This window comes from Phaethon aethereus (assembly GCF_964289735.1).
Source record: "Phaethon aethereus genome assembly, chromosome: Z".
Lineage (NCBI taxonomy): Eukaryota > Metazoa > Chordata > Aves > Phaethontiformes > Phaethontidae > Phaethon > Phaethon aethereus.
This window is the reverse complement of record NC_138577.1, coordinates 15587613-15612844: the sequence shown is the minus strand read 5'-3', so window position 1 is coordinate 15612844 and position 25232 is coordinate 15587613. Positions and strand designations below refer to the sequence as shown.

Here is a 25232-nt window from a genome sequence, read left to right as displayed (position 1 = left end):
TTGACTAATATAGTAACAGAATCATTAGCTCAGATAAAGTGAACAATGAAGTAAAAGTTCAGATGTCTGCCCTGAATCTCTGGAGGAACAAATCCTTGGAAAGAAATTCTGAGAAAGTTGTATCTCCTGCTGCAGTTATCGATTGAGTGGCCTGTATTTGTGCTATTCTAAAGGCATCTACAAATTGTAAAAGGTAAATGTGACAAATGGAGTTTCTTTTCCTACTACCAAATTTTTAACAATAGAAAACTTTTTTTTTATACTGATGAAATAAAATACTTGGTGTGTGATCTTTGCCTTGAGGATTGAGGATTAAAAATATTTGGGAAATATTTTTCTCTTTTGTAACGTAACATGAAGTAATGGAGACAAGTAGGAAGTAGAATCTACCTGATAGCTGTTTTACAAGTATCAGAACAAGAAATGACAACTGCAGAAGGCAAGGTAATGATAAAGGCCCATGCAGATGAGTCAGGTTGCAAATGCGATCAGACCAGGGAGTAGGGTGCAATCGTAACTCTCTGCATGAGTTTATTGGCAAGTCTTTCAAGAACAAAGATGATTATTATTTCATAAGTGTCACTTTAAACACAGCCTGCCTCTGTTAGTAGAATGTTTGGGATGAAATTACAGAAAAGAGCAATCTAATTCATACTGCAAGTGAAAGAACAGTATTAAAAGCCTATTATTTTCCCTATGCTATTCTAATAGATATGTTGTATCTGCTAGAATCAAATACAGAAGTCACAAAGTGACTTCTGTCTACTTTCATTACATGCACACAAAGCACCAAATTGTGTATATTCCTGAAAAGGAGCAAAGCCTATGCATCCTTTATGCATGTTTCCTATGATTGTAAACTCTCATCCTACAAGGAAAATTGTTTTGCCTCTGTTCTATTGCTCTGCATTGTGTACATGTTCAACAACGTAAACTCTGCATCATATGCACAAGAAATTACCAGTTGGCTGGTGTTAAGTCTTTCTCAAATAACTTCTTGATGTAAGTAAATAATCAAAGAGTTTGGAGACATTTCTAATGGGGGAAAGAAGCAAATATCTTTATACCTACAGAGCACATTAATGGATTTTTTTTCCAAGAGAATGAGTATTTATTACATATATCACAGGTAAAAAAAAACACAACAAAAAAACCCCAAACAGAAAAAGAAGTATGGATTAAGACATTTATTTATATGCAAACTATGTGCCTATAGTCTTTACTACCTGGCCTGATTACTATGCTCTAAACATTACTCCCTGTAAACTGCCAGGTACATCCTGATGATATTCAGCCAGAGAATGCATGTACTGAAGTAATACGTAACTTAAAATCCATCTCTTTTTTTAGCTACTCTTAGCTCCAAATAGAGCTCAAATCTTAATATTGGCTTTTCTGTTCAGTCAGTATTGAAACTTCCTCATAACGTATTTAAATAGAGGAATTACTGAATGTCCAGGTAAAAACATTTGCATATTTCCATTTGCATAAAGTATACTACCTTTAGATATTACTAGTTATTTCTACTGATAACTGTGTTTCATGCCGAGGATATCATGTACATTTACACTGGTTTTGTTATTGCAGCTTTCTCCAAGTGATGTCTGCAGTATTTAACTCAATCTAAATTTCAGTATTTCCATGAAAGTATGTTGTGTTAAGCCATATTCCATAATCTATGTAAGTAGATTTCCAATTTCAGATCCGCTGAATCGCAGAACAGTTTGGGTTGGAAGGGACCTTTAAAGGTCATCTCATCCAGCCTCCTTGCTATCAGCAGGGACATCTTCAACTAGATCAGGTTGCTCAGAGCCCCGTCCAACCTGGAATGTTTCCAGGGATGGGACATCTACCACCCCGCTGGGCAACCTGGGCCAGTGGTTCACCACCCTCAGTGTGAAAAATTTCTTCCTTTATATCTAGTCTAAATCTGTCCTCTTTAAGTTTAAAACCGTTACCCCTTGTTCTGTTGCTGCAGGCCCTGCTGAACAGTCTGTCCCCATCTTTCTGCTAAGCCCCCTTTAAGTACTGGAAGGCTGCAATAAGGTCTCCCTGGAGCCTTCTCTTCTGCAGGATGAACAACCCCAACTCTCTCAGCCTGTCCTCACAGCAGAGGTGTTCCAGTCCTCTGATCACTGTTGTGGCCTCCTCTGGACCTGCCCCAGCCGGTGCTGAGGGCTTAAGAGCTGGATGCAGGACTCTAGGTGGGGTCTCACCCATGCAGAGTAGAGGGGCAGAATCCCTTCCTTGGACCTTCTGGCGACGCTGCTTTGGATGCAGCCCAGGGTATGGTTGTGCTTGTGGGCTGTGAGCACGCATTTCCAGCTGATGTCCAGCTTTTCATCCAGCAGTACCCCGAGTCTGTCTTGCCGGGGCTGCTCTCAATCCTTCATCCTCCAGCCTGGGTTGATAGCAGGGGTTGTCCCAACCTAGGTGCAGGACCCTGCACTTGGCCTTGTGGAACATCATGAGGTTCACATGGGCCCACTCCTTGAGCTTGTCCAGGTCCCTCTGGATGGCATCCTGTCCCTCAGGTGTGTCAACAGCACCACTCAGCTTGGTGTTGTCTGCAAACTTCCTGAGGGTGCACTTGATCCCATTGTTGATGTCACTGATGATATTAAAGAGTACTGGTCCCAGTAGAGAACCCTGAGGGACACCACTTGTCACTGACCTCCATCCGGATATTGAGCCATGGACCACCACCCTCTGGATGCGACCATCCAACCAATTCCTTATCCACCCAACAGCCCACCCATGAAATCCATCTCTCTCCAACTTAGACAGAAGGATGTTATGGGGACCTTGTCAAAGGCCTTACAGAAGTCCAGATACATGACATCAGTAGATCTTCCCTTGTCCACTGATGTAGTCACTCCATCATAGAAGGCCACCACATTAGTCAGGCAGGACTTGCACTTGGTGAAGCCATGCTGGCTGTCTCAAATCACCTCCCTGCCCTCCATGTGCCTTAGCATAGCTTCCAGGCGGATCTGTTCCATGATCTTCCCAGGCACAGAGGGGAGGCTGACAGGTCGCTAGTTCCCAGGATCCTCCTTGCCACCCTTTGTAAAAATGGGTGCAGTGTTTCCCTTTTTCCCATCTCCGGGGACTTCACCTGACTGCCAGGACCTTTCAAATGTCATGGAGAGTGACTTGGCAACTACATCAGCCAATTCTGTCAGGACTCTGAGGTGCATCTCGTCAGGTCCCATAAACTTGTGCATGTTCAGGTTCCTCAGGTGGTCTTGAACCTGACCTTCTCTTAAAGTGGGAGGGACTTTGCTCCTCCAGTCCCTGTCTTGCAGTCCATCCACTCGAGAGGTGTGGGAAGAGACACTGACAGTGAAGACTGGGGCGAGTTCTTGAGTACCTCGGCCTTCTCCTGATCTGTTGTTTCCAGTCTGCCAGTCTTGCTCATGAAGGGGGTTACGCTTTCTTTGACCTTCCTTTTCTGGCTGACATACCTGTACAAGCCCTTCTTATTGTTCTTTGCATCCCTTGCCAAGCTCAGCTCCAGCCACGTCTTGGCTGTCCTCACCCCATCCCTACACAACTGCGCAGCGTCCCTGTACTCATCCCAGGATACCTGTCCCTGCTCCCACTGCCTGTGCATTTCCTTCTTGACTTTTAGTTTGACCAGTAGGTCTTGACTCAGCCATGCTGGTCTCTTGCCTGATTTCTTACACCTGGGGATCAAGAGCTCTTGCGCTCTGTGGAAAGCGTCATTAAAGATCTGCCAGCTCTGTTCTGCTCCCTTGCCCCTGAGAGCAGTTTCCCAGGGGTCCTACTGACCCGACGCCCTGAACAGCTGGAAGTTTGCTTTCCTAAAATTCAGGGTCCTGACTTTACTCTTCACCTGCCCCGTATCCCTCAGAACTGCGAACTCCACCCATGCATGATCACTGCAGCCCAGGCGGCCTCCAATCTTGATGTCACCAATTAGCTCACTTGCGTTGGTGACCAACAGGTCCAGTATGGCATCCCCTCTGGTAGGGATGTCTACTACTTGGCATAGGAAGTTATCCTCCGTGCACTCCAGGAGTCTCCTGGATTGCCTACAGCTCCCTGTGCTACTTTTCCAGCAGGTGTTGGGGTGGTTGAAGTCCCCCAGAAGGACAAGAACCTGTGAGCATGATGCCTCCTGCAGTTGGAGTAAGAAGGTTTCGTCAATAGATTCCCCTTGACAGGGTGGCCTGTAGTAAACAACCACAAGGTTCCCTTTGTTGCCTTGGTCCCTGATGCTTGCCGATCAGCTTTTGACCTGCTTGTGGCTATTCTGCAGAGACAGCTCTTCACACTCTATCCATTTCTGGACATCAAGGGCAAAGCCTCTACCCTTCCTTCCTCAACTTCTCCCTTCTGAACAGCCTGTAGCCACTGATAGCCACACTCCAGTCATGGGATTCGTCCCACCAAGTTTCTGTAATGCCAACCAGGTCATAGCTTTCTAGCAACATGGTGGCTTCCAGCTCCTCCTGTTTATTGCCCATGCTGCATATGCATTGCTGTGGTGGCACTTCAGCTGCACTGTCGGCCGTGTCACCCTCTTAGAGGAACCTCCTTTAGTTCCTCTGATGTCCTTCTCTGGTGCAACAGGCTGAGGGGCCTCACTAGCACCCTGCCCCTTTAACCTTGCTGTGTTATCCCACAGCTTCTTGTGGGTGAGCCTGACATTATCCCCTTCTCCCTTCGAGTCTGGTTTAAAGCCCTATCAGTAAGCCCCACTAGTTTGTGAGCTAAGACCCTCTTCCCGATTTTGAGAAAGGTTAATCACGTGTGATGCCAGCAAGCCAGATGCTGTTTAGGCCATCCCATTATCAAAAAAAACAAAAATTGTGGTGGTGGTGATACCAAGAAGTTGGCAAGAAAACCAACTAACACTTGCTTTGAAGTTTGAGAAGGCAGGCATTCTTTATTGCAGCACTGGGCAGCACTGGGGATTGCTCCGCAACAAGTGCTCCAATGGGGGTTAGTAAAGCACATCATTTCATATACAGAAAAATCATACATATTCATCAGATTTCCTGAGAAGGGCAGTCTTATGGTGATGAGTTCCCAGAATTCATTTACATAGTCCAAGCATGTGCAGTAATATTAGAGGTAGGGTCTTTTCACCCTCAGGTGGTCGTCCATAGTCGTCCTCACGCTGTCCGCTAGTTGAACTTTGGGCTTCCTTTGTCCATATATAGTCATTGAATTAGCTTATCAGTCTTTCACTTAAACTAGTGCTTTGGTGCCCGAGTTCTTGTTATCAGTGATTTACATGGGAAGCCTAACGAGCTTGCTCAAGGTCTGTTTGATCTTGTCAGGCAAGAAGTTACAAGTTTAAGGTCTTAGACAGTAATTGTCAGGTATTTAACCGTTACTTTCAGTGGCACCAGTCACGGAGCCATCCATTAATAGACTGGGCCTGTCTGTTCCTCCCAGCTGCTGCCAGCAACTGGAAGGAGGAAAAAATAACCTGTGCTCCAGATTCCCTTACCAACCATCCCAAGGCCCTGAATTCTCTTTGATCTCTCTTGGACTATATGTTGCAGCATCATCACCATTTGCATGGAAGAGCAGTCTGAGGGCTGCACCAGACTGGAAAGTTTCCTAGTGATGTCCTTAACTGGGGCCCCAGGGAGGCAGCAGACTTCCCCAACAGGAGGGTCTGTCCGGCATATTGGGCCTTGGTTCCCCTCAGAAGGGAGTTGCCTACAACTATAACCCGTCTTTTCTTCCTTGTGGGGGTGGTTGTGATGTGGAGGGTAGGCCTTTCTGACCTTGGCAGCACCTCTGGTGTAGCTGGACCGTTGTCCACTTCATCCATGGACTGTCCTTCCATGCCCAGAGCCTCACACCTGTTGTATGGAGTCACCTGGGGAGGCGAGGTGGGCAAGGAGGGGGTTCGCCTGCCACCCCAAGCATGGATTTGCCTCCATTCACTCCTCTCCTTTAAGCTACTACCTCCAGCTTGGCAGGAGGAGGAGACAGGACCCCCTTGGTCTTATTTTTTTCTGGTGGCTGTTCCTGCTTCTGCCTCCAGGAGGGCAGAGCATGGTTCCTCGAGTCCGTCTCTTCCTCCGACTCCCTGATGCTCCTTAACCTTCCTACCTCCTCTCGTAGCTCTGCTCATAGGCCAAGCAGATCGTCCACCCGGTCACAGCTCACACAGTGGCTCTCGCTGCTGCCTCCGGTTACCAGTGAGAGGCTCTGGCACTCTCTGCAGCCTGGGACACGGGTGGCTGCATGTTTCCCTGGGAGCTCTGTCTGGGTTGCCACATCCATTCTGGCGAGAGTAGAGGACATGGCTGTCTTCCGGGTAACTACCGTAGCTAAGCTCATCCTGAAAGGGTGATGATCACCAATGGAACTCACCTCTTGAGCTGGTGGAGCCACTACACCCTCCCTGTGTGCCCTCCTTGCGCACCCTTCCACACACCCATCCGCGCAAACTGCCGCACCATGCTCTGGTCACCCGAGGTCCCCAGGCTGCTCTTTATCGGCGTGGGGGTGGCCGCCATTGCTCTGGCAGCGCCCAGGCCTCACCAGTGTCTCCCACGAAAGCTGCCAGCTCCGGCGGGTCTCTCCGCTGCCCTGGCGTCTCCCCGCCGCAGGAAACCCCTGTGCGCCAAGAGCTGCCGCTGTGCTGTGAAACAAGGTTCTAAAGCAATTACAAGGTTTTAGCATGTGTCACTAATCAACTCTAAGCTTTGCAAATTCCTTAATATATGGAAGGTTATCAATTACATGATTAGTTTGACTTTAGTATAGAATTCTTTAGCCTAATAACTGTGTGATTATATTTTATGGCCTACTCTCATAGTGCTTAGGCTGTATTTCCTCAATGCTAACATTGTAACTATGTATAAATGGTTAATCACGAGGAAAGCATGTCTCATGAAAATTAAAACAAAGAAGAGTTAAGAGCAAGGACTGAGAGATTAGAAAGAACAGAGAAGCTATCTTAACCTTGAGCATAGAGGCAGACTGGCAAGAATGCTCTAATGAGGATGATAAGAAGGAACCGCTTGGCTGAACAACAGAAGGCACAAACATCCAAGGAGAAGAAATTATCCTCAAGAGACCCATGACCATAAAAGGGAAAAAGGAGTAGGGGGCTAACTCCCCAAACGACCACCGACGGCCACTCAAGACCCCCGCGGATGCGTAGTGTAGTTTTGCAATGCCAGCATTATGTAAATGTAATAGATAAGCAAGGAGGCGGAGGTTTCTTGGAAAATGTGTGAATATTCATGTCTTTAAGGTATATAAAGGATGAACTTCTGTTTCAATGCACGCATGTTAGGAGGAGATATCCCCCATGCGTCCGGCACTGCAGTAAAGATGTCTGCTTAATAACACTTTGATGTTACTGAGTTTAAATTTCTTAAGTTTGGATTTCTTTGTATCAGCTGCGGGTTAGGCCAGCTCCAGAGCAGCTCTCCTTGGCATTCATTGAAGAGAATGCAATGCTGTCTCCATGCATATGGAACGTAAATGTTGGCATAATGGATTCATTTGAGTTTCTTTCTTCCATCCACTTTGGTTCTGCAGTGCTTAGAAATGACACGAGAGAGCGCATGTGTGAGGCCGTGCTTCTCCCACTCCTGACTGGATTCACTGATGTTTCTATAAAGCTTGTTAGATGTGGGTTATTAAATGCAGGTTTCTGTGGAGGCATTTTCAAATATGGGCTGAATTACTGCTGATCATGGTAATGACATTTAATGTTTAACATAGGGAAGGTGAGAAATGTTTACCAGGCATATGTAATGCTGTTTCCAAATTTTTGGCAAAAGTCTGGACAGAGGTGAGGAAGAATAAGATTATTACATGAATACTTACAATGCATGGTTATTGGAACTGCTTGTTACTTGCTCTTTTTTCCCCTGATACATTTCATTTTACTGGGTTTTGATCTTCTACTTTTGCTCTTATTTATTTCCTACCCTCAAAACTTAGTCTTGCTGCTATCATTAGGGGCCCAGAGAACCACTGACCCCAAAGAATCACCAGATGCTTGGAAAACTACCATGTGGAATTCACATTGGCATAAGAAACTGATGTAGAACTAAAATTGCTTTTTTCTTGCCGTCAGAAGAAGGGAGAGGTGAGTCAGGATGTACGATTACGTAATTCATTGGAGGACAGTATCAGGAGGGTGAATTATAGAGGAAAACTGAGGCTACAGAAAGCCTGTCAAAGGAATATCAGACTGCAGGTGAAGGGACGAACACACCCTCTCTTCAAATGCACGGGCAAGAAGGAAATGCACAGGCAGTGGGAGCAGGGACAGGTATCCTGGGATGAGTACAGGGACGCTGCGCAGTTGTGTAGGGATGGGGTGAGGACAGCCAAGACGTGGCTGGAGCTGAGCTTGGCAAGGGATGCAAAGAACAATAAGAAGGGCTTGTACAGGTATGTCAGCCAGAAAAGGAAGGTCAAAGAAAGCGTAACCCCCTTCATGAGCAAGACTGGCAGACTGGAAACAACAGATCAGGAGAAGGCCGAGGTACTCAAGAACTCGCCCCAGTCTTCACTGTCAGTGTCTCTTCCCACACCTCTCGAGTGGATGGACTGCAAGACAGGGACTGGAGGAGCAAAGTCCCTCCCACTTTAAGAGAAGGTCAGGTTCAAGACCACCTGAGGAACCTGAACATGCACAAGTTTATGGGACCTGACGAGATGCACCTCAGAGTCCTGACAGAATTGGCTGATGTAGTTGCCAAGTCACTCTCCATGACATTTGAAAGGTCCTGGCAGTCAGGTGAAGTCCCCGGAGATGGGAAAAAGGGAAACACTGCACCCATTTTTACAAAGGGTGGCAAGGAGGATCCTGGGAACTAGCGACCTGTCAGCCTCCCCTCTGTGCCTGGGAAGATCATGGAACAGATCCTCACGGAACCTATGCTAAGGCACATGGAGGAAATGGAGGTGATTCCAGACAGCCAGCACGGCTTCACCAAGGGCAAGTCCTGCCTGACCAACATGGTGACTCTCTACGATGCAATGACCACATTAGTGGACAGGGGAAGAACTACTGATGTCATGTATCTGGACTTCTGTAAGGCCTTTGACATGGTCCCCCACAACATCCTTCTGTCTAAGTTTCATGGGTGGGCTGTTGGGTGGATGAGGAATTGGTTGGATGGTTGCATCCATAGGGTATTGGTCAATGGCTCAAAGTCAGATGGAGACTGGTGACAAGGGGTCCATATTGGCACCAGTACTCTTTCATATCTTCATCAGTGACACAGACAGTGGGATTGAGTGCACTCCTGACCAGAGCACACCTCAAACACCACCAAGCTGAGTGGTGCGGTTGACACACTTGAGGGATGGGATGCCATCCAGAGGGACCTGGACAAGCTTGAGGAATGAGCCCATGTGAACCTCATGAGGTTTCACAAGGCCAAGTGCAGGGTCCTGCACCTGGGTCAGGGCAAACCCTGATATCAGTACAGGCTGGGGGATGGAGGGATTGAGAGCAGCCCTGCCCAGAAGGACTTGGGGGTACTGGTGGATGAAATGCTGGACATGAGCCAGCAATGTATGCTCACAGCCCAGAAAGCCAACCACATCCTGGGCTACATCCAAAGCAGCATGGCCAGAAGATCCAGGGAGGGGATTCTGCCCCTCTACTTCGCTCTGCTGAGACCCCACCTGCAGTCCTGCATCCAGCTCTTGAGCTCTCAGCACAGGAGAGACATGGACCTGCTGGAAAGGGTTCAGAGGAGGGTCACCACAATGATCACAGGGCTGGAACACCTCTGCTGTGAGGACAGGCTGAGAGAGTTGGGGTTGTTCATCCTGCAGAAGAGAAAGCTCCAGGGAGACCTTATTGCAGCCTTCCAGTACTTGAAGGGGGCCTACAAGAAAAATGGGGACAGGCTTTTTAGCAAGCCCTGTAGCGACAGGACAAGGGGTAATGGCTTTAAACTAAAAGAGGGCAGATTTCCACTAGATCCAAGGAAGAAATATTTCACACTGAGGGTGGTGAAACCCTGCCCCAGGTTGCCCAGAGAAGTCGTAGATGCCCCATCCCTGGAAACATTCCAGGTCAGGCTGGACGGGGCTCTGAGCAACCTGATCCAGTTAGAAGATATCCTTGCTAACTGCAGGGGGTTTGGACTAGATGACCTTTAAAGGCCCCTTCCAGCCCAAACTGTTCTGATTCTATGAACCCTTTCCTTCTTGAAGATTACTACTAACAGTGACGATACGCAGTGCAGACAGTAGCCTATTAGCATTCATGGTGTAGGCAGAAAAGCATTTCATAAACAGCTAACAGCCAGATGACAAGACTTGAAACCACAGCTACCAGTATGGAAAGGATTTGCCCTTGAATCTTAGTCCTGTCAGCCCGGTAGCAGCAACAGCTCCTCATGCCCTAATACTACACTCCTCCTGCTGTGTCGTTACTAGTATTTGCTATTTTATTCTCCTCCAAGAGAATTACATCCAATCCCACTTTATTTGAAGCTGCTGTACAGATGCCATTTCAAAGCTAGAAGGCACAGGTTACCAATAAGTACTTCAAAAGGAAGACCCACTCTAAAAGTTTGTCTTGCCTTTTTCTATTATTCTGCACATCTCTCAGTTCAAATGGTGCAACGTCAGTTTTTAGTAACTGGATAGGTTCAGCTTGGTCTCGTCCAAAAGAAGTACTGGGCACAATAAGATGCTGGTGGCGTTGCTCAAATGCAATGAGATCTTGAAGTGGAATGAGTTTTGGTGCCTGAAAGTGTTCAGAGAGAGAAAGAAGAGAAAATGAAACAATGATACAGGAAACAGAGAGGGGAACCCCACTCAGACCAGATGAAAAGAGCAGGTCCAGTTTGGATCTCTGTTATACAAACACAACTCCTGTAGCAATTTGTAGAGAAAGTGCAAAGGTAATATTAATAGTATCAGACCAGAATCTCAGCTTACATGTGTGAACTATTTTCTGAAAGTAAACTAAAAGACACAAATTTTCTCCACAGAATCTATTTCACTAATATTTGCACTTCCAATGTATGTACTTGAGGATGAAGGTAGGAACTGTGAAATGTAGACAATGACTGAAGAAGCACTTTTCAAGGAGAAACATTCCCATTCTTTTCCACTGGAACGTGCAAGCACATGAGAGTCTATGAGAACAATGTTTCTCAAAACATCAAGTTCTCAGCAGCCAAAAGATGAGGTTTTCTTACCAAGACTTTCAGCATCCCACTTCTGCCCTTACAAAAGAGGATTGCTTACGGCATTCTTTGTATTTCTGTAAATGATGCTATTGAAATTTCTGTAAAAACAGAACTATTTTTTACCATATAAATATTATCCAGTATTTTAGATAGTAAATTCCTTACATTTATTATTAACAGGCTGAATGGTGATGAACTATGGAATGTGTAATCAATCTAACATCGTTAAAAACATTTCCACGCTTGCAGCCTGCCTCATATTGACATGCCAACAAGAAGGTACCTTAGTTCCAGATCCCTTCTGGCAGCTGTGCTGAACACTTGCAAATACCATAGTCTGGAAACATTAACTTATTCTTGATGAATACGAAACCACAAAACTGAAAAAAAACCTATGACTTAGAAAAATATATTATTACAATCCAGTACCTTCTTTTTTTGAGGTAAATTAGCATGGAGTAGCGATATTCCTGTGTGCTGCAGTGTTTCTCTGCAGTCAGTCGTCTCTGTTGCAGGTTTAACAGGTTTTGAAGTAGTAGTGACTTGCTGCCTTACAAGTGGTGGCCGTCCAGGTACTGAGTCAAGTTGGAAGCGCAACAGTGGAATCCCAGCCAAGTTCTGAGTGATCAGTGCGTTGTCCATATTCACATCTGCAGAGAACTGCTGCCAAGGTGAAATTTCTTGCTGTCCTTCATACTGATCCAGATTCAGGTGTTTGGGAGGTCCCTTATGCACTACTTCTGCCCATCTTTTCTCTGCCCCATGCATCTGCCTTGGGATCTCAGAGTCATATCTACTCATGTTCAAATCTTCTGATTTCACTCTTTCTTGGTGTGTACGACGACTGACGGTTCCATAAGGAATCTGAGGCACTCCAAGCCACTCGTGGTACTGGGGGTGGTCTAGCAAAAGCTGATGACATTTCTACTGGATGTAAAAATGACGGTTTGACATTATAACCTGATTCAAGCTTAAGCAAAGGAAATCCATTTGAGTAACTCAGTCTTTTTTCAATAGGGATAAGCTTCGGTGTTTTTTGGATGACTGAGGAAGAAGCTAGGAGATGAAGTGGTTTAGTAGGTGCTGGCGAATGCCAGTCTTGAGACGGTGGCATAAATCCTGTTTCTTTGCTCTGGCTTTCTAATAGGCTTAAAGAAACATTCACATCCACAAGATTCTAAATCAAAAAAGCAAACAAAACAGCATTTAGAAGTACCTTGACAGAGCCAGCATCCACTAAATATGCACAAAAATGGCATGAATCTTTTTTTGTCTACAGCAATCACTACAAAAACATTTCCTAACTTACCAGGACAGATAACATATCAGATATACAGAACAGTCTTCATGAACGACACTTTGATATACCTACTTTTATACGGCCATTGTTGCTTTCATCTCTTAAACTATTCCTTGGGTGAAAGTCAGAGCTCTTTTGACCAGGTTTTCCTTTATCTTCTTGAGTGGGCAGGTGTGTTTTCAGAGAGCCGTTGCCTTCAGCAACTGTGTGCAGGCTGGCTTCCTTCCAGGTGAACAGATGGATGCTGTTGCAAAATTTCTTGCACATTGGGCAGGTTGGCGAAGGAGGACTGCACTATTTGCATTAAACTCATGAAGTTGATTTGCTGTAGCTGGATACACACACACAAAGTGAACACTGTGAACAACATTAACAGGAATCATAGAAAAGTTCTATGTCTAGGTTATGTTATAACTGTTCATTATCCTGTTAGTACAGGTGACAAAATAAACAACATCCCAAAGTTGCAGTAATGATTTATTTGTATGATTATTGTACTGGACTGTCTTTTAAGGTACATTAAATACCTGACACAGACAGGTTATGCTAAAGCAAGACACATTCCTTCAATTTTTTGGTGAAGTTTGCATAAATGTAAGGTCACCTAAATTTGTCTCAATGTGCCAGCAAAAATTAAATCCTAGAATAGCTGCAAAGTTACTACAGCTTCAGAATTTTTCCTCATCTATACTACTACAGCACGGTGAGTTATGTGAACTAAAACGCACTCAGATGTCTATTATTATATTACTCCTTTTCTTCAGTCAAAAGCAAGACTTAAGTCTCAAGTAAGTTTTCACAGTAGTTTACATGGAACTGGAACTCTCTCTCAAAAACAACCGCACAGAGAATACCTTTAAAACAGTAATTATCGTTGTACTGTGAACGCTATTTTCAATAATGACATGCTCTCACCTGAACTAACTTAAACATTTCATCTTGGAGCATCTGCCTGACAGTTCCTGATGTGTTTAGTTTCTCTTCTGTAGGGACTTCTTCCTCGACTTCCTGCTGCTTTGCACAAATGGAAGTATTGGAGGCAACCCTTGACACAACAGTCTGAGAAGGCTGACCATCACTTAGAGAAATCTCTCTGCTACTTGAGAAGGAAAAAAACAGAACTAGGAAAAACACTCATGGTTCAGAACACCTACATGAGGTTGTCTGAAATCAATCCAGAAAATTTTAAAGATATCTTCATTTGTCTAAAGCACAATTAATCCATAGGAACTATTTAACAATTAACACTGCACAGTCCTCATTGGAGAGTATGTATGACATCTTTTTCCTAACACTTCCCAATATGCCAAATGAAAAACAGTAGCAAAGACGTTAGCTCCATCTGATCTTTTAGTCACAAGGAAACAGTAGCAAAGACGTAAGCTCTATTTGATTTTTCAGTCAAAATGAAACAGTAGCAAAGACGTAAGCTCTATCTGATTTTTCAGTCACAAGGGTATCTGAAATGTTACCTTCACTAGAGATAGAGGCAGAAAACAACGATTTGACAGAAAGAGGGCCTGGTTAGTCATCAAACCAAACAGCTCATGGAAAATAGAGAAGAACGTTATTAGCTGAATTAAGAGAGATGGCAGATGCACTTTCACTTAAACAATTCAATGTGCCTTTACGTACTTAGAATTAAAAAAACCAACAGCAAAATTTCAGATCAGAACACAATTAAAATAGCATGTACCAGATGATACAATATGTTGCACTTTCTCACAGACAGAATTAGATCTTCTAGGAGGTAAAGACTACCAAGTAGATGCACTCCTTAAATGAAGAGGAAAGGTTAAGGATTTACATTAACTTACAAAGAAACTGCAGGGCTTTACCTACATCAACAGAAATGGACCCAAAAGACATTTCTTTATGTAAGAAAAACGCTGACATTGCTACGGGTACAGGCAACCTTTGGAGGGTTTTGCACAGCTGCACAGGATGGCCTCCAAGCATGTGAAGGAATAGAAGCATAAAGCAATGGCTGATGAGTAACACTGAAAATGTTCCGGATATGCAATAGGTGTGAACCAGCACAGGAAATCTTTTGGAAGACAATTAGAACGTGTAAGCATGGCCCTTCGGACCTAGAAGTTTGAGAAAAGCTGAGTTTCTTTTTTTTTTTTTTTTCCAAAAAGCTGGCATGGAAAACTCAAGAGGAAACTGAGATTAGAGATACATGAAAATGGAATCCAAAGGGATGTGTAGTTCAGACCTTCCTCCAAACTAAAAAAACTAACAGAGATTAGTTCTAGACCGTACCAGAAATGAAAGCCTGAGATTGACTACTGACCCCTTTTCCCAATTCCAACCTTCTCCCTGTTCATAGAAATATTATTATGTGTATATTTATGTGTATTTAGCAGTTGCTATAGGACATATACATTTTAAGAAATTCATAAAAATATTCAATATATTCATGATGTTATTGTTTAGGTGGTTTATGTATCAATTTGTCTTCTACAGTAACATTATATAATTATACTGATTCTGTCTGGAACCAGAAAACAACAGTATCACTTCTCTTGAAATCTGGTAGCTCTGAATTAACCTGTTTGGTTCATGTGACATGCTGGACAACACACAAGAGTACACGATCCTCAAGGATTACAGCACAAAAAGGTCTCAGGAAAGGCTACTTAGTACGACAAGTTTGCAGGTACAATATACTACACCTGCAAATATTTTGTAATCAAATCTACACATCATGTTACTTCAGACTGAAAAGTTTCTAGGGATAGTCCATTTTTTATTAGATAAAACATTATCGGTTTATCTTACCTGAGAACTTCTGCATCTTCTTCTAAAGAGAATGAGTGAGAAATGGTGCTAGTAACAACCTCAGTCATGCTAATAAAGAGCAACCAGAAAAAAAAAAAAAGAGTATTGTAAATACTGCGATAATTTGTTAAGCTCTTTGTTTTCATTTTATATAGTTTATACATATATGTGTGTCTCTGTGTGTGTTGTGTATAGGTATTAAGCCTCCTGAAAAAGTACTTTAGTTAGTATGAGATAAAATACCTGACAGCCACTGATCATAGCTATACTGATCTCCATTGCTTCCATTACTGCATTACACTGCAATCTGAGCTGGTAAATATTGACATTCATGCTTTATCTCCCTAGCAATCAGTGACTCAAACAAAGGCACTGAAAAGGTTCTGGCTACTCAACACAAACAGCAGGCAAAGAAGAGGTTGATCTGAGTTGACAAAAGAAGAGAAAATCCAATTTAAGCAATACTGTTAATTTCATTGCGATCTTCATTCCTAAAAAAAAAAGCAAGCCATACAAAATCCTTAAGGGGCATCTTATGTGCAGTTACTTTTGTTTCTTTCAAAACAAAAATATGTCTGTTTAAAATAGAAGAGGATTCTAAGCGTTTCTAAAATTAAGACATTTTAAAGTTTTTCACAAACATTAGATACACACAGGAATGTTTATCTATATGCCATCACAATTAGTAAGATTTTCTAGATATTAGACATTCAGGCACTATGTATCAGAGGAAAAGGTTTCATTAGTACAAATTTGGTGGACTCAGGAAGAAAGCTAGTTGAACTAATAGAACTAGGGTGATATTTTTCTGTCATTACAACCAATGAAAAAAACCCAAAAGACCAAGATTCCTCATGGCAAACCTAATGAAGCCTGAGTTTACAGAACATAGTGTTTCTTCCCCTGAAAAACTTCAGAGAAATCAAACTGAGCAGTAATCTATTCAAACAGATGATGTGACAATCAGGTTTATGGACAGTCAATAATTTTATATACATGATATTATAAATTCATAGGTATTTCAACACTTAAAATTTTAAAACGATCATAATGAGTGAATTTCTCAAGTTGTATAGAATACCTCCTCCCCTCTTTCAGGAGCTAACTAGCTTATTGCCCATACCCATTTTTGTCTAACCTTCGGCTTCCTAGACACCAATCGCTCTTCCTTCTACGTTGTGTAACAAATTAAGTGTTGAAATTTCTAGAAAAACAGCTCTCCACCTGTGCTGAGCCTGAAGATGCTGCTCCTATTTCAAGTCTGGAGAAGGAGTTGTGTATCCGAAAGCCTTCCCAGTTCTTCTCTATCTTTTTCCCAGATATAAAATACACCTTCCCACAAACCATGCCTCTTTTGTTTGATCATTACTAAAATGACCACTCACTCACCCAGCACTGTGTATATGTGAAATGCCTGCACATGTGAAATAGAAGATGACTGAAATTTTGCTTCAAACGATGAGTTGTTGCTATAGCAACAACAAGAACTGAGAACTGAGACTTCACAGGATACCATAATGAATAAAACGACCTTAGATTTTTAAGCAAAGTTAAAAGAGGAATTAAAACAACAACAACAAAAGACTCTCACGCATTCTCTTCAGCCTTTTCTTCTTCTTTTTTCCCACCTTTTGGTCTTCCTGGGGACTATCTACATCTGAAATGGAGACCTGCTGGAATATAAAAAGATGCACCTGGACCTGTACATTTTTATAACTCCCTTCTGCTTCAACCAAGTATTACTTTATTAGCCTAAGGCAAACATACTTTTGATCAATCAGCCACTTGAAAAAAATCTGACTGAAAAATAATCAAAATTACATACTTAGCAGAGGACGGCTACAGATCAGAAATAAGCAGATACTCTAATGAGTCATCTGAGCATCTTTCTTCTTAAGTCATTATTATGAGTTTTTGTTTTCAAATTCATATCCATATAGTACCCTGGAAATACACTCTGCTAATCTCACACCCCTTGGGTAAAGAGGAAAATGAGGAAACAACCCTACTGCACACAAACTACCTACAGAGTAAGAAATTGAAACAGAAGCTGGATTTTACACATGCCACACATTCGCTACTATAAACTGCATTGTAGAATTGAAGACCACAACACATTTATTGTTTCGAATCCCATTAACAGCACTGAATCTAGAGTACTACAGGCAAGTAAACTGATGGCACTGCAGTTCACATTTCAGCATTATAGCCCTCAGCCAATTTCAAAGAAAGGAGACTTATGACCGAAGATGATGCATGAAGAAACAAGGCTCGTTTACAGATCCTTTACAGCTGTCAGACTCAGGAGCAAAATCAACATTTTCATATATTTAATTTAACAAAAAGCAAACATGCAGACAAGTGGTAGGGTCTTTACTTAATCACCCTCTGACAACTTCACATGCAGCACACGTTTTTATAGGAAAAAAAAAGTTGTTCATACAGCTTTCTAGTGTAACAAAACACACATAAAAATCTGGTCTATTAACCAGAAGGCTGGTGTTTTTTTAATTTACATGCTTTTTTATATATGTGTGCATACGTAATCTTACCTATTTATATGTAGCGTTACACATTATATAGATTCAATGTCATTTTTGTATCTATAATTACAGGCATGTAACATAGGCATACACACGTTTAGTTTTACTAACAACGAATCCATTTTCAAAAGTGCTCACAGCAGATCTCACTTTACTACTGTTGAATTACTTGTGACTTTTATTATTGATTGAATCAGGGAAAAAAATTCACCAATCCTAAAGGCTTTAATGCCTCAATTTCTTAAGTATATGGAGGAACTCAGGACAATTTGAAAAGAGTACTCATAATAATTTGATGCTTCTATGCCAGATGGTAACTTGCCTTTCCTCTTTGATGTTCTACAGGTTTGATCTTGACAGAGCTTTTGGAGCTCTTTGGATTTCCATATGGCTCCTCAAAGAACTCTACAAAATAAACACAATTACTCTAGATCAGAAAACTACATGACATACAGCACTGTTACATGGTTCTGTCAAATGGTCACATTAGTTACTTTTCCCCTAGTGAGGAGAAAGGGATTAGGAGGTGCCTTCGCAAACTGAATATCTGTGTTATTACTAGAGATGATGCACACACCTAAAGGAAAAAAAAAGCTTATTTTCATCGTAGGAATATGATGAATGTAACCTACGCATATTCAGTTCTGACAATTTTGAAATCATATTTTACACAATTGCATGAATGTATTTGCAATGAAAGTAAAGAAGAAAATGAAACACGTTAATACACATATCCTGTCTCTGTAGCAACAAGAAGTTATAGAAGTGGAAAACTGATCATGAAGACTTGAGAAAGAAATTGTATCAAATTTAGTTATAAGATAGAACAGATACAACAATAATTTCACTACGACAATGAAAACATATTTATATTGTTGGACTCAGAGAGTCCTGAGGCAACTGGCTGATGCAGTTGCCAAGCGACTCTCCATGACATTTGAAAGGTCCTGGCAGTCCGGTGAAGCCCCTGGGGATGGGAAAAAGGGAAACATTGCACCCATTTTTAAAAAAGGTAGCAAGGAGGATCCTGGGAACTACCAACCTGTCAGCCTCCCCTCTGTGCCTGGGAAGATCATGGAACAGATCCTCACGGAACCTATGCTAAGGCACATGGAGGAAATGGAGGTGATTCCAGACAGCCAGCACGGCTTCACCAAGGGCAAGTCCTGCCTGACCAACATGGTGACCCTCTACAACGCAATGACCACATTAGTGGACAAGGGAAGAGCTACTGATGTCATATCTGGACTTCTGTAAGGCCTTTGACACGGTCCCCAACAATATCCTTCTCTCTACATTGGAGAGATATGGATTTGATGGGTGGACTGTTGAGTGGATGAGGAATTGTTTGGATGGTCGCATCCAGAGGGTAGTGGTCAATGGCTCAATGTCCAGTGGTCAATGGCTCAACTGTCATAATGGCCAATGGCTCAATGTCCAGATGGAGACTGGTGACAAGTGGTGTCCCTCAGGGGTCTGTACTGGCACCAGGACTGTTCACCATATCTTCATCGACGACAGATGCAGTAGGGTCGAGTGCACCCTCAGCAAGTCCATAGATGACTCCAAGCTGAGCGGTGCAGTGGACACGCCTGAGGGGCAAGAGGCCATCCAGAGGGACCTGGATGCCATCCAGAGGGATCTTAAGAAGCTCAAGGAATGGGCCCATGTGAACCTCCTGAGGTTCAACAAGGCCAAGTGCAGGGTCCTGCACCTGGGTCGGGGCAACCCTCGCTATCAATACAGGCTAGGGGATGAAGAGATCGACAGCAGCCCTGCCCAGAAGGACTTGGGGTACTGGTGGATGAAAAGCTGGACATGAGTCGGCAATGTGTACTCACAGCCCAGAAGGCCAGCTGTATCTTGGGCTGCATCCAAAGCAGCGTGGCCAGCAGGTCAAGGGAGGGGATTCTGCCCCTCCACTCCGCTCTGGTGAGACTCCACCTGCAGTCCTGCATCCAGCTCTGGAGCCCTCAGCACAGGAAGGACATGGACCTGTTGGAGCAGGTCCAGAGGAGGCCACAACAATGATCAGAGGGCTGGAACACCTCTGCTGTGAGGACAGGCTGAGAGAGTTGGGGTTGTTCATCCTGCAGAAGAGAAGGCTCCAGGGAGCCTCTTATTGCAGCCTTCCAGTACTTAAAGAGGTCTTAGAAGAAAGATGGGAACAGACTTTTTAGCAGGGCCTGTAGTGATAGGGCAAGGGGTAGTGGTTTTAAACTTAAAGAGGGCAGATTTTGACTCGATCTAAGGAAGGAACATTTCACAATGAGGCACATGCCTCTGGCACTGGCACAGGTTGCCCAGAGAGGTGGTAGATACCCCTTCCCTAGAAATATTCCAGGTCAGGTTGGACAGGGCTCCAAGCAGCCTCATCTACTTGAAGATGTCCCTGCTGATTGCCAGGGGTTGGACCAGATGACCTTTAAAGTTCCCTTCCAACCCAAACTATTCTACGGTTCTATACTGCTCTACTTCCATTTCTGCTCCTCCTGCTTGCCTTGAAACACGTGCTGCCAAATCTTTCCACTACCTATAATACTTAGAGATAGTGACACACAGTACGTTTATGTCTGTGTCTCTGAAATTAAATCCTTGGAAAAGAGTGCAAAGGAAGAATCTCCACAGTGGTTGGGATATAGCTCAGATAAATATTAATTAACCTCCACCTGGTGACAGAACTTGAAATGGGGTTTCCAAACACAGAAAAAGAAAGAAAGGAATAGAGATTGTGCCAGTGAAGTTTCTGTAAAACACATTAATCTCACTAATTTCAGCAGCCAAGTTTTAAGTAAGGTTATGTGACAAAAAGCTCATGTACACACATGAAAAGGAACACAGAGACAATAATAGCAGGTTAGGGAAACACGACTACTAGCTAGACCCATCTACTCACAGTAGAAAAGACAACCCATGAAAGGCTCATCTCCACAAGCCCAGAGATGCACAACAGCAAATTACATACTCAGAGAAATGGACACCCTGTCCAGGCTCTTCCCAGGAGAGCCATCAGCCCCAGTGTGCAGGCATGAAAGCCATCAAGATGAGCCAATGGGAGTGGCTCTCTTCAATACCTTTTGGCTGGAGAGGGGCTACTCTCAAGAAGGACAGGACATACTACAGGATGCAGGGGAACAGCTTTTTGGGATGCCACAAGGCTCATTATGGGAACTTTAGGAAAGAAACCAAAGGTACGGCATGGAGTTGTGGCAGCCTCACCTCTGTTGGGCTCTGTCAGCACACATCTATTTTCCAGGGTCTGTGTGTCTGTGCATAGGACTGCACAGTGCCAGCAACTGGAGTGGGACCATGGCTCACTGTGCCCATGTATCCATCGTGCCAGCAACTGGAGCAAGTGAGGCTGTGTGAGTGAATGTGTGAGTGCCAGCAAGTGTCGAGTCAGACTAATCGACGAGCAAGTGAGGCACCCCGGGAGTAGGGCTGTGAGCATCTGGCTCTTGCAAGAGTGAAACCTCAGGAGTTAGCAGTGACTGGAAGGACAGTGAAGACCTGGCCAGCTGCGGGAGAGACGACTGGGAGACCTGCATGTCTCCAAGGGCAAGACAAAGGGATCTGGTTACTGGAGGGAGCAAAGGAGTTGTGACCACCTGCCAGAAAGCGAGTGTGCACATGGTGCGTGTGTCTCTAAGGATGAGGCACCTGGAAAGACTGAGGACCCCAGACCAGCCAGCTGCAGGATGGACTGTATATTCAAGGCTAGCTACTGGGGGGGGCGTAGACAGTGCGTGCATACGAGGAAGAGGGTATCTGTGAGTGGGTCTGTACCAGAAAATGGAGTGGGGCTGTTAGGGGCTCATATAGGCAGATGCCAGAACCCTGGGAGATTCAGCCACTTGGTCTAAGCCCAGCTACTGGAGGGATCCACGTTACACATATAGGTACATGCAGACCTTCCTCCTGACCAGCAAGAGAGGGAAAGGGGAAGGGAGTGTTGGTGCTGTTTGTGCAAGTGCTGAGCATGGCTGCAGGCGTTGATCTGTGTGGCCAGCTATATACAGGTGTTGCATATGTGTGTTTGTGTATGTGCCCGGTGGGAATACATTCTCAGCCTTGCTAGCTGTTGGACATGGGGGCATAGAGCTGTCAGGCTATGAGATACCCCCCTCTCCCCCTTTAACAGAAAGGCAAAAATTAAGCACCATCATGCAGCTCATTTAAAGTAGGATGATACTTTCCAGACTGTTAATAGTCACATTTGCTTCAGGCCATTTTTTTTGTTGTTGTTGTTTTAATTAAACTTCAGTCTTCTTCCAAACTGAAGTTAGTATCAAATATAGTCAAATAAGGCTTTGGCTGATATGCATGAAGAAGACAAGACTGATAATATGGTCCATTTTCAGAATGGTCAAACCCCAAAATCCTATAAAATTCTTATTTTAAAGGTAATGTAATCTAAATTCTAATTTCCAATGTATTTGAATACATTACAACAGTAATGCACACAGTGAAGATGAGGTAGTTGTTCCTTTTTAAGACAGCATATAATGCACAACATGCAGTGAAATAATGTGACAAACAATTATTTACAATTTCATGTACCTGTAAACTGCTTGTATTTAATACATCCTGATGTTTCAGAAGCAACCGGCTGTCCTAACAAAGACTGTAACTTTTCCTGAAAAGTCTGCATTGGTGATAAGCTTAGCGGCAGGTGACACTCTGTGTTTTTCAGTCTGAAAGTATAACAAGAAACTGTCCATTACTAACACAGTAAACACCATAGATAATCTAATGAAGCTCTGTTAAATGATTCTGTAAGACAAAATAACCAATCTTAACATATTAGGTCTTACACTGACCAGGAGTCTGGGAATATGAATTTTTGAGGCAAAGGATATGCCTTGTTACAATAAACATCATGCAAATAACATTAAGAACAACACACAGTATGCTCATTCCAAGGTCAAATTTACCTTGAGAATTCATCAGAGTTCTGGCAATACAGCTGGTAGGCCACACCAATTGAAACGGACAGTTTCCAGTCGCCAAGTCTGTGTGCTAACCACACAGCCTCTGGAATGAGTCCACCAATAAAGAACAACTCAAGAGCATATTCAGCTGTCCATACAGATGAAAGGTTCTGCTCCCTGACAGCTCTGGTAACCAAACAGTGTTGCAGCAGAATAACACAAGGAGGTAAGTCTGTGACACAAAAAACACATTTGAAAGTTTAAATAAATCTGCACGCTATCAGATAAATAATCTAGAATTTGTACGCTCACATTGCTTCAATTCATTTTGGTGTACAATTGCTCTTTATTAGAGGCACACTACGGGGTTTAGCTGCAGCAGGAAGATGCAGCTCATGCTGTGATGTAATAGTGAGGTCAGTTGTTCTGGTTAGTAATGTGGGATATGCAAGCATGTGCAAAACTTGTGGGTCATTCTCACTTTAAAAGATTTAATCACACTGATGAAACATTTGCAAGTATGCTACATATGCTTAGGATATTCCAGAGGCTACACCCGAGAGAAACATTCTGAGAGTTTTCCTAGTACCCACATGGCTTGTAGTCGCTGTGCTGCTTACCGCAGAAGACAGAAAGCTACAAAGCATTTTCAAGACACAGGAGTACATTATTTGAAGACAGTGTGTCAAGACAAAACTCAAGACAAATTTAGCATCTCCTTGTTTCTTGAGGTTTAGATTTGTTTCCCAAGGTTTTACTTCCTGATTTTCCTGGAGAGGTGCTGACCAACTTAACTGTAAGGAGTTACTTGCTTCCCTCACAGCTTCTGTCTACTGTTGAGGCAATGACATTATTTAGGGAAATATTCACACTAATGCAGCCTGTGCAACGCAATTTGTCCAAGATCATCGCACCATGTACATGGATCTTTGACTAATGCAAGTATTAAAATCAAGGTCTTCTTTTGTAGGTTTTGTCTGGAAAGCTGCCCAATTAAAACATCCAAAAGACCATGAAGAGATATGCACCATTCAAGTTCAGCTTGGATGGGGCTCTGAGAACATGATCTAGTTGAAAATGTCCCTTGCTCACTGCAGGCAGGTTGGACTAGATGACCTTTCAAGATCCTTTCCAACCCAAAGATTCTGTGACACCATGTTGTAGTAGGGAAACATTAAAAATAGTCAATGTATTCAAATACACTGTAGAAAATCTAATCAAAATAAATTAATATTATAGAGAAGTATCTGGCATTGTAATATCAACTTATTACTAGAGTACTCACAATACTTTCAACCAACTCTTCATTCCTGTGGACATTAAATCACTTTGCAAGATTAACTCTGAAACCAAAGATTTCCTAACAAGGGAAATTTTTATACAGAATCTCTGGCAGGAAAGAGACAAACCACCCACTGGGATAAATACTACTTCTCAGAAAAAACGCTGAAAAGGGACTTAAACTAACACGTACGACTTGGGTTCAACATTGACATTCCCACTTGTTCTGATGATACGGTGTCTGAAGCATTTTGGCTTCCAAGAGCCAAAGGAGCAGCCAGGGAACTACAGGCCTCTCAGCCTGACCTCGGTGCCAGGGAAGGTTCTGGAGATGATCATGAGAGCCATCACGTGGCACATGCAAGACAACCAGGCCCAGTCAGCAGGGGTTTATGAAAGGCACGTCCTGCTTGACCAACCTGATCTCCTTCTATGACAAAGTGACCCACTTAGCGGATGAGGGAAAGGCTGTCAACATTGTCTACCAGGGCTTTAGTAAAGCCTTTGGCACCATTTCCCACAGCATTCTCCTGGAGAATCTGGCTGCTCCTGGCTTGGACGGGTGTACGCTTTGCTGCATAAAAAACTGTCTGGATGGCTGGACCCAAAGAGTCGTGGTGAATGAGTTAAATCCAGTTGGCAGTGGTGTTCCACAGGTCTCAGTGCTGGGGCCAGTTCTGTTTCATATCTTCATCAGTGATCTAGACGAGGGGATTGGGTGCACACTCAGTAAATTTGCAGACAACACCAAGTCAGGTGGCAATGTTCATCTGCTGGAGGGTAGGAAGGCTCTACAGAGGGATCTGGATAGGCTGGATCGATGGGCTAAGGCCAGCTGTATGACGTTTAATAAGGCCAAGTGCCAGGTCCTGCACTTCAGTCACAACAACCCCATGCAACGCTACAGGCTTGGGGAAGAGTGGCTAGAGAGCTGCCCGGTGGAAAGGGACCTGGGGATGCTGGTTGACAGCCGGCTGAATACGAGCCAGCAGTGTGCCCAGGTGGCCAAGAAAGCCAACAGCATCCTGGTTTGTATCAGAAACGGTGTGGCTAGTGGGACAAGGGAAGTGATCGTCCCTCCTGTACTCAGTACTAGTGAGACCATACCTCGAATCCTGTGTTCAATTTTGGGGCCCTCACTACACAAAAGACATTCAGGTGCTGGAGCATGTCCAAAGAAGAGCAAAAAAGCTGGGGAAGGATCAAGAGGGGTCAAGTC

At 43.7% G+C, this 25232-nt stretch overlaps 1 protein-coding gene across 1 annotated transcript in view; it reads right to left on the bottom strand.

The window, feature by feature from the left end:
• Positions 1-6484: 6484 nt before the first annotated feature.
• LOC309416022 (ciliogenesis and planar polarity effector 1-like) overlaps positions 6485-25232 on the bottom strand; it is a gene marked incomplete at both ends in the record, with an annotated part of 37451 nt that continues 18703 nt past the window's right edge. Inside the window, 13 exon segments of the mRNA XM_082013757.1 lie at positions 6485-6634; positions 10514-10726; positions 11604-11991; positions 11993-12351; positions 12547-12675; positions 12677-12805; positions 13390-13573; positions 15259-15327; positions 16850-16883; positions 16886-16931; positions 18124-18206; positions 22362-22495; positions 22736-22964. Of these exon segments, the coding sequence (XP_081869883.1) occupies positions 6485-6634; positions 10514-10726; positions 11604-11991; positions 11993-12351; positions 12547-12675; positions 12677-12805; positions 13390-13573; positions 15259-15327; positions 16850-16883; positions 16886-16931; positions 18124-18206; positions 22362-22495; positions 22736-22964 (2147 nt within the window).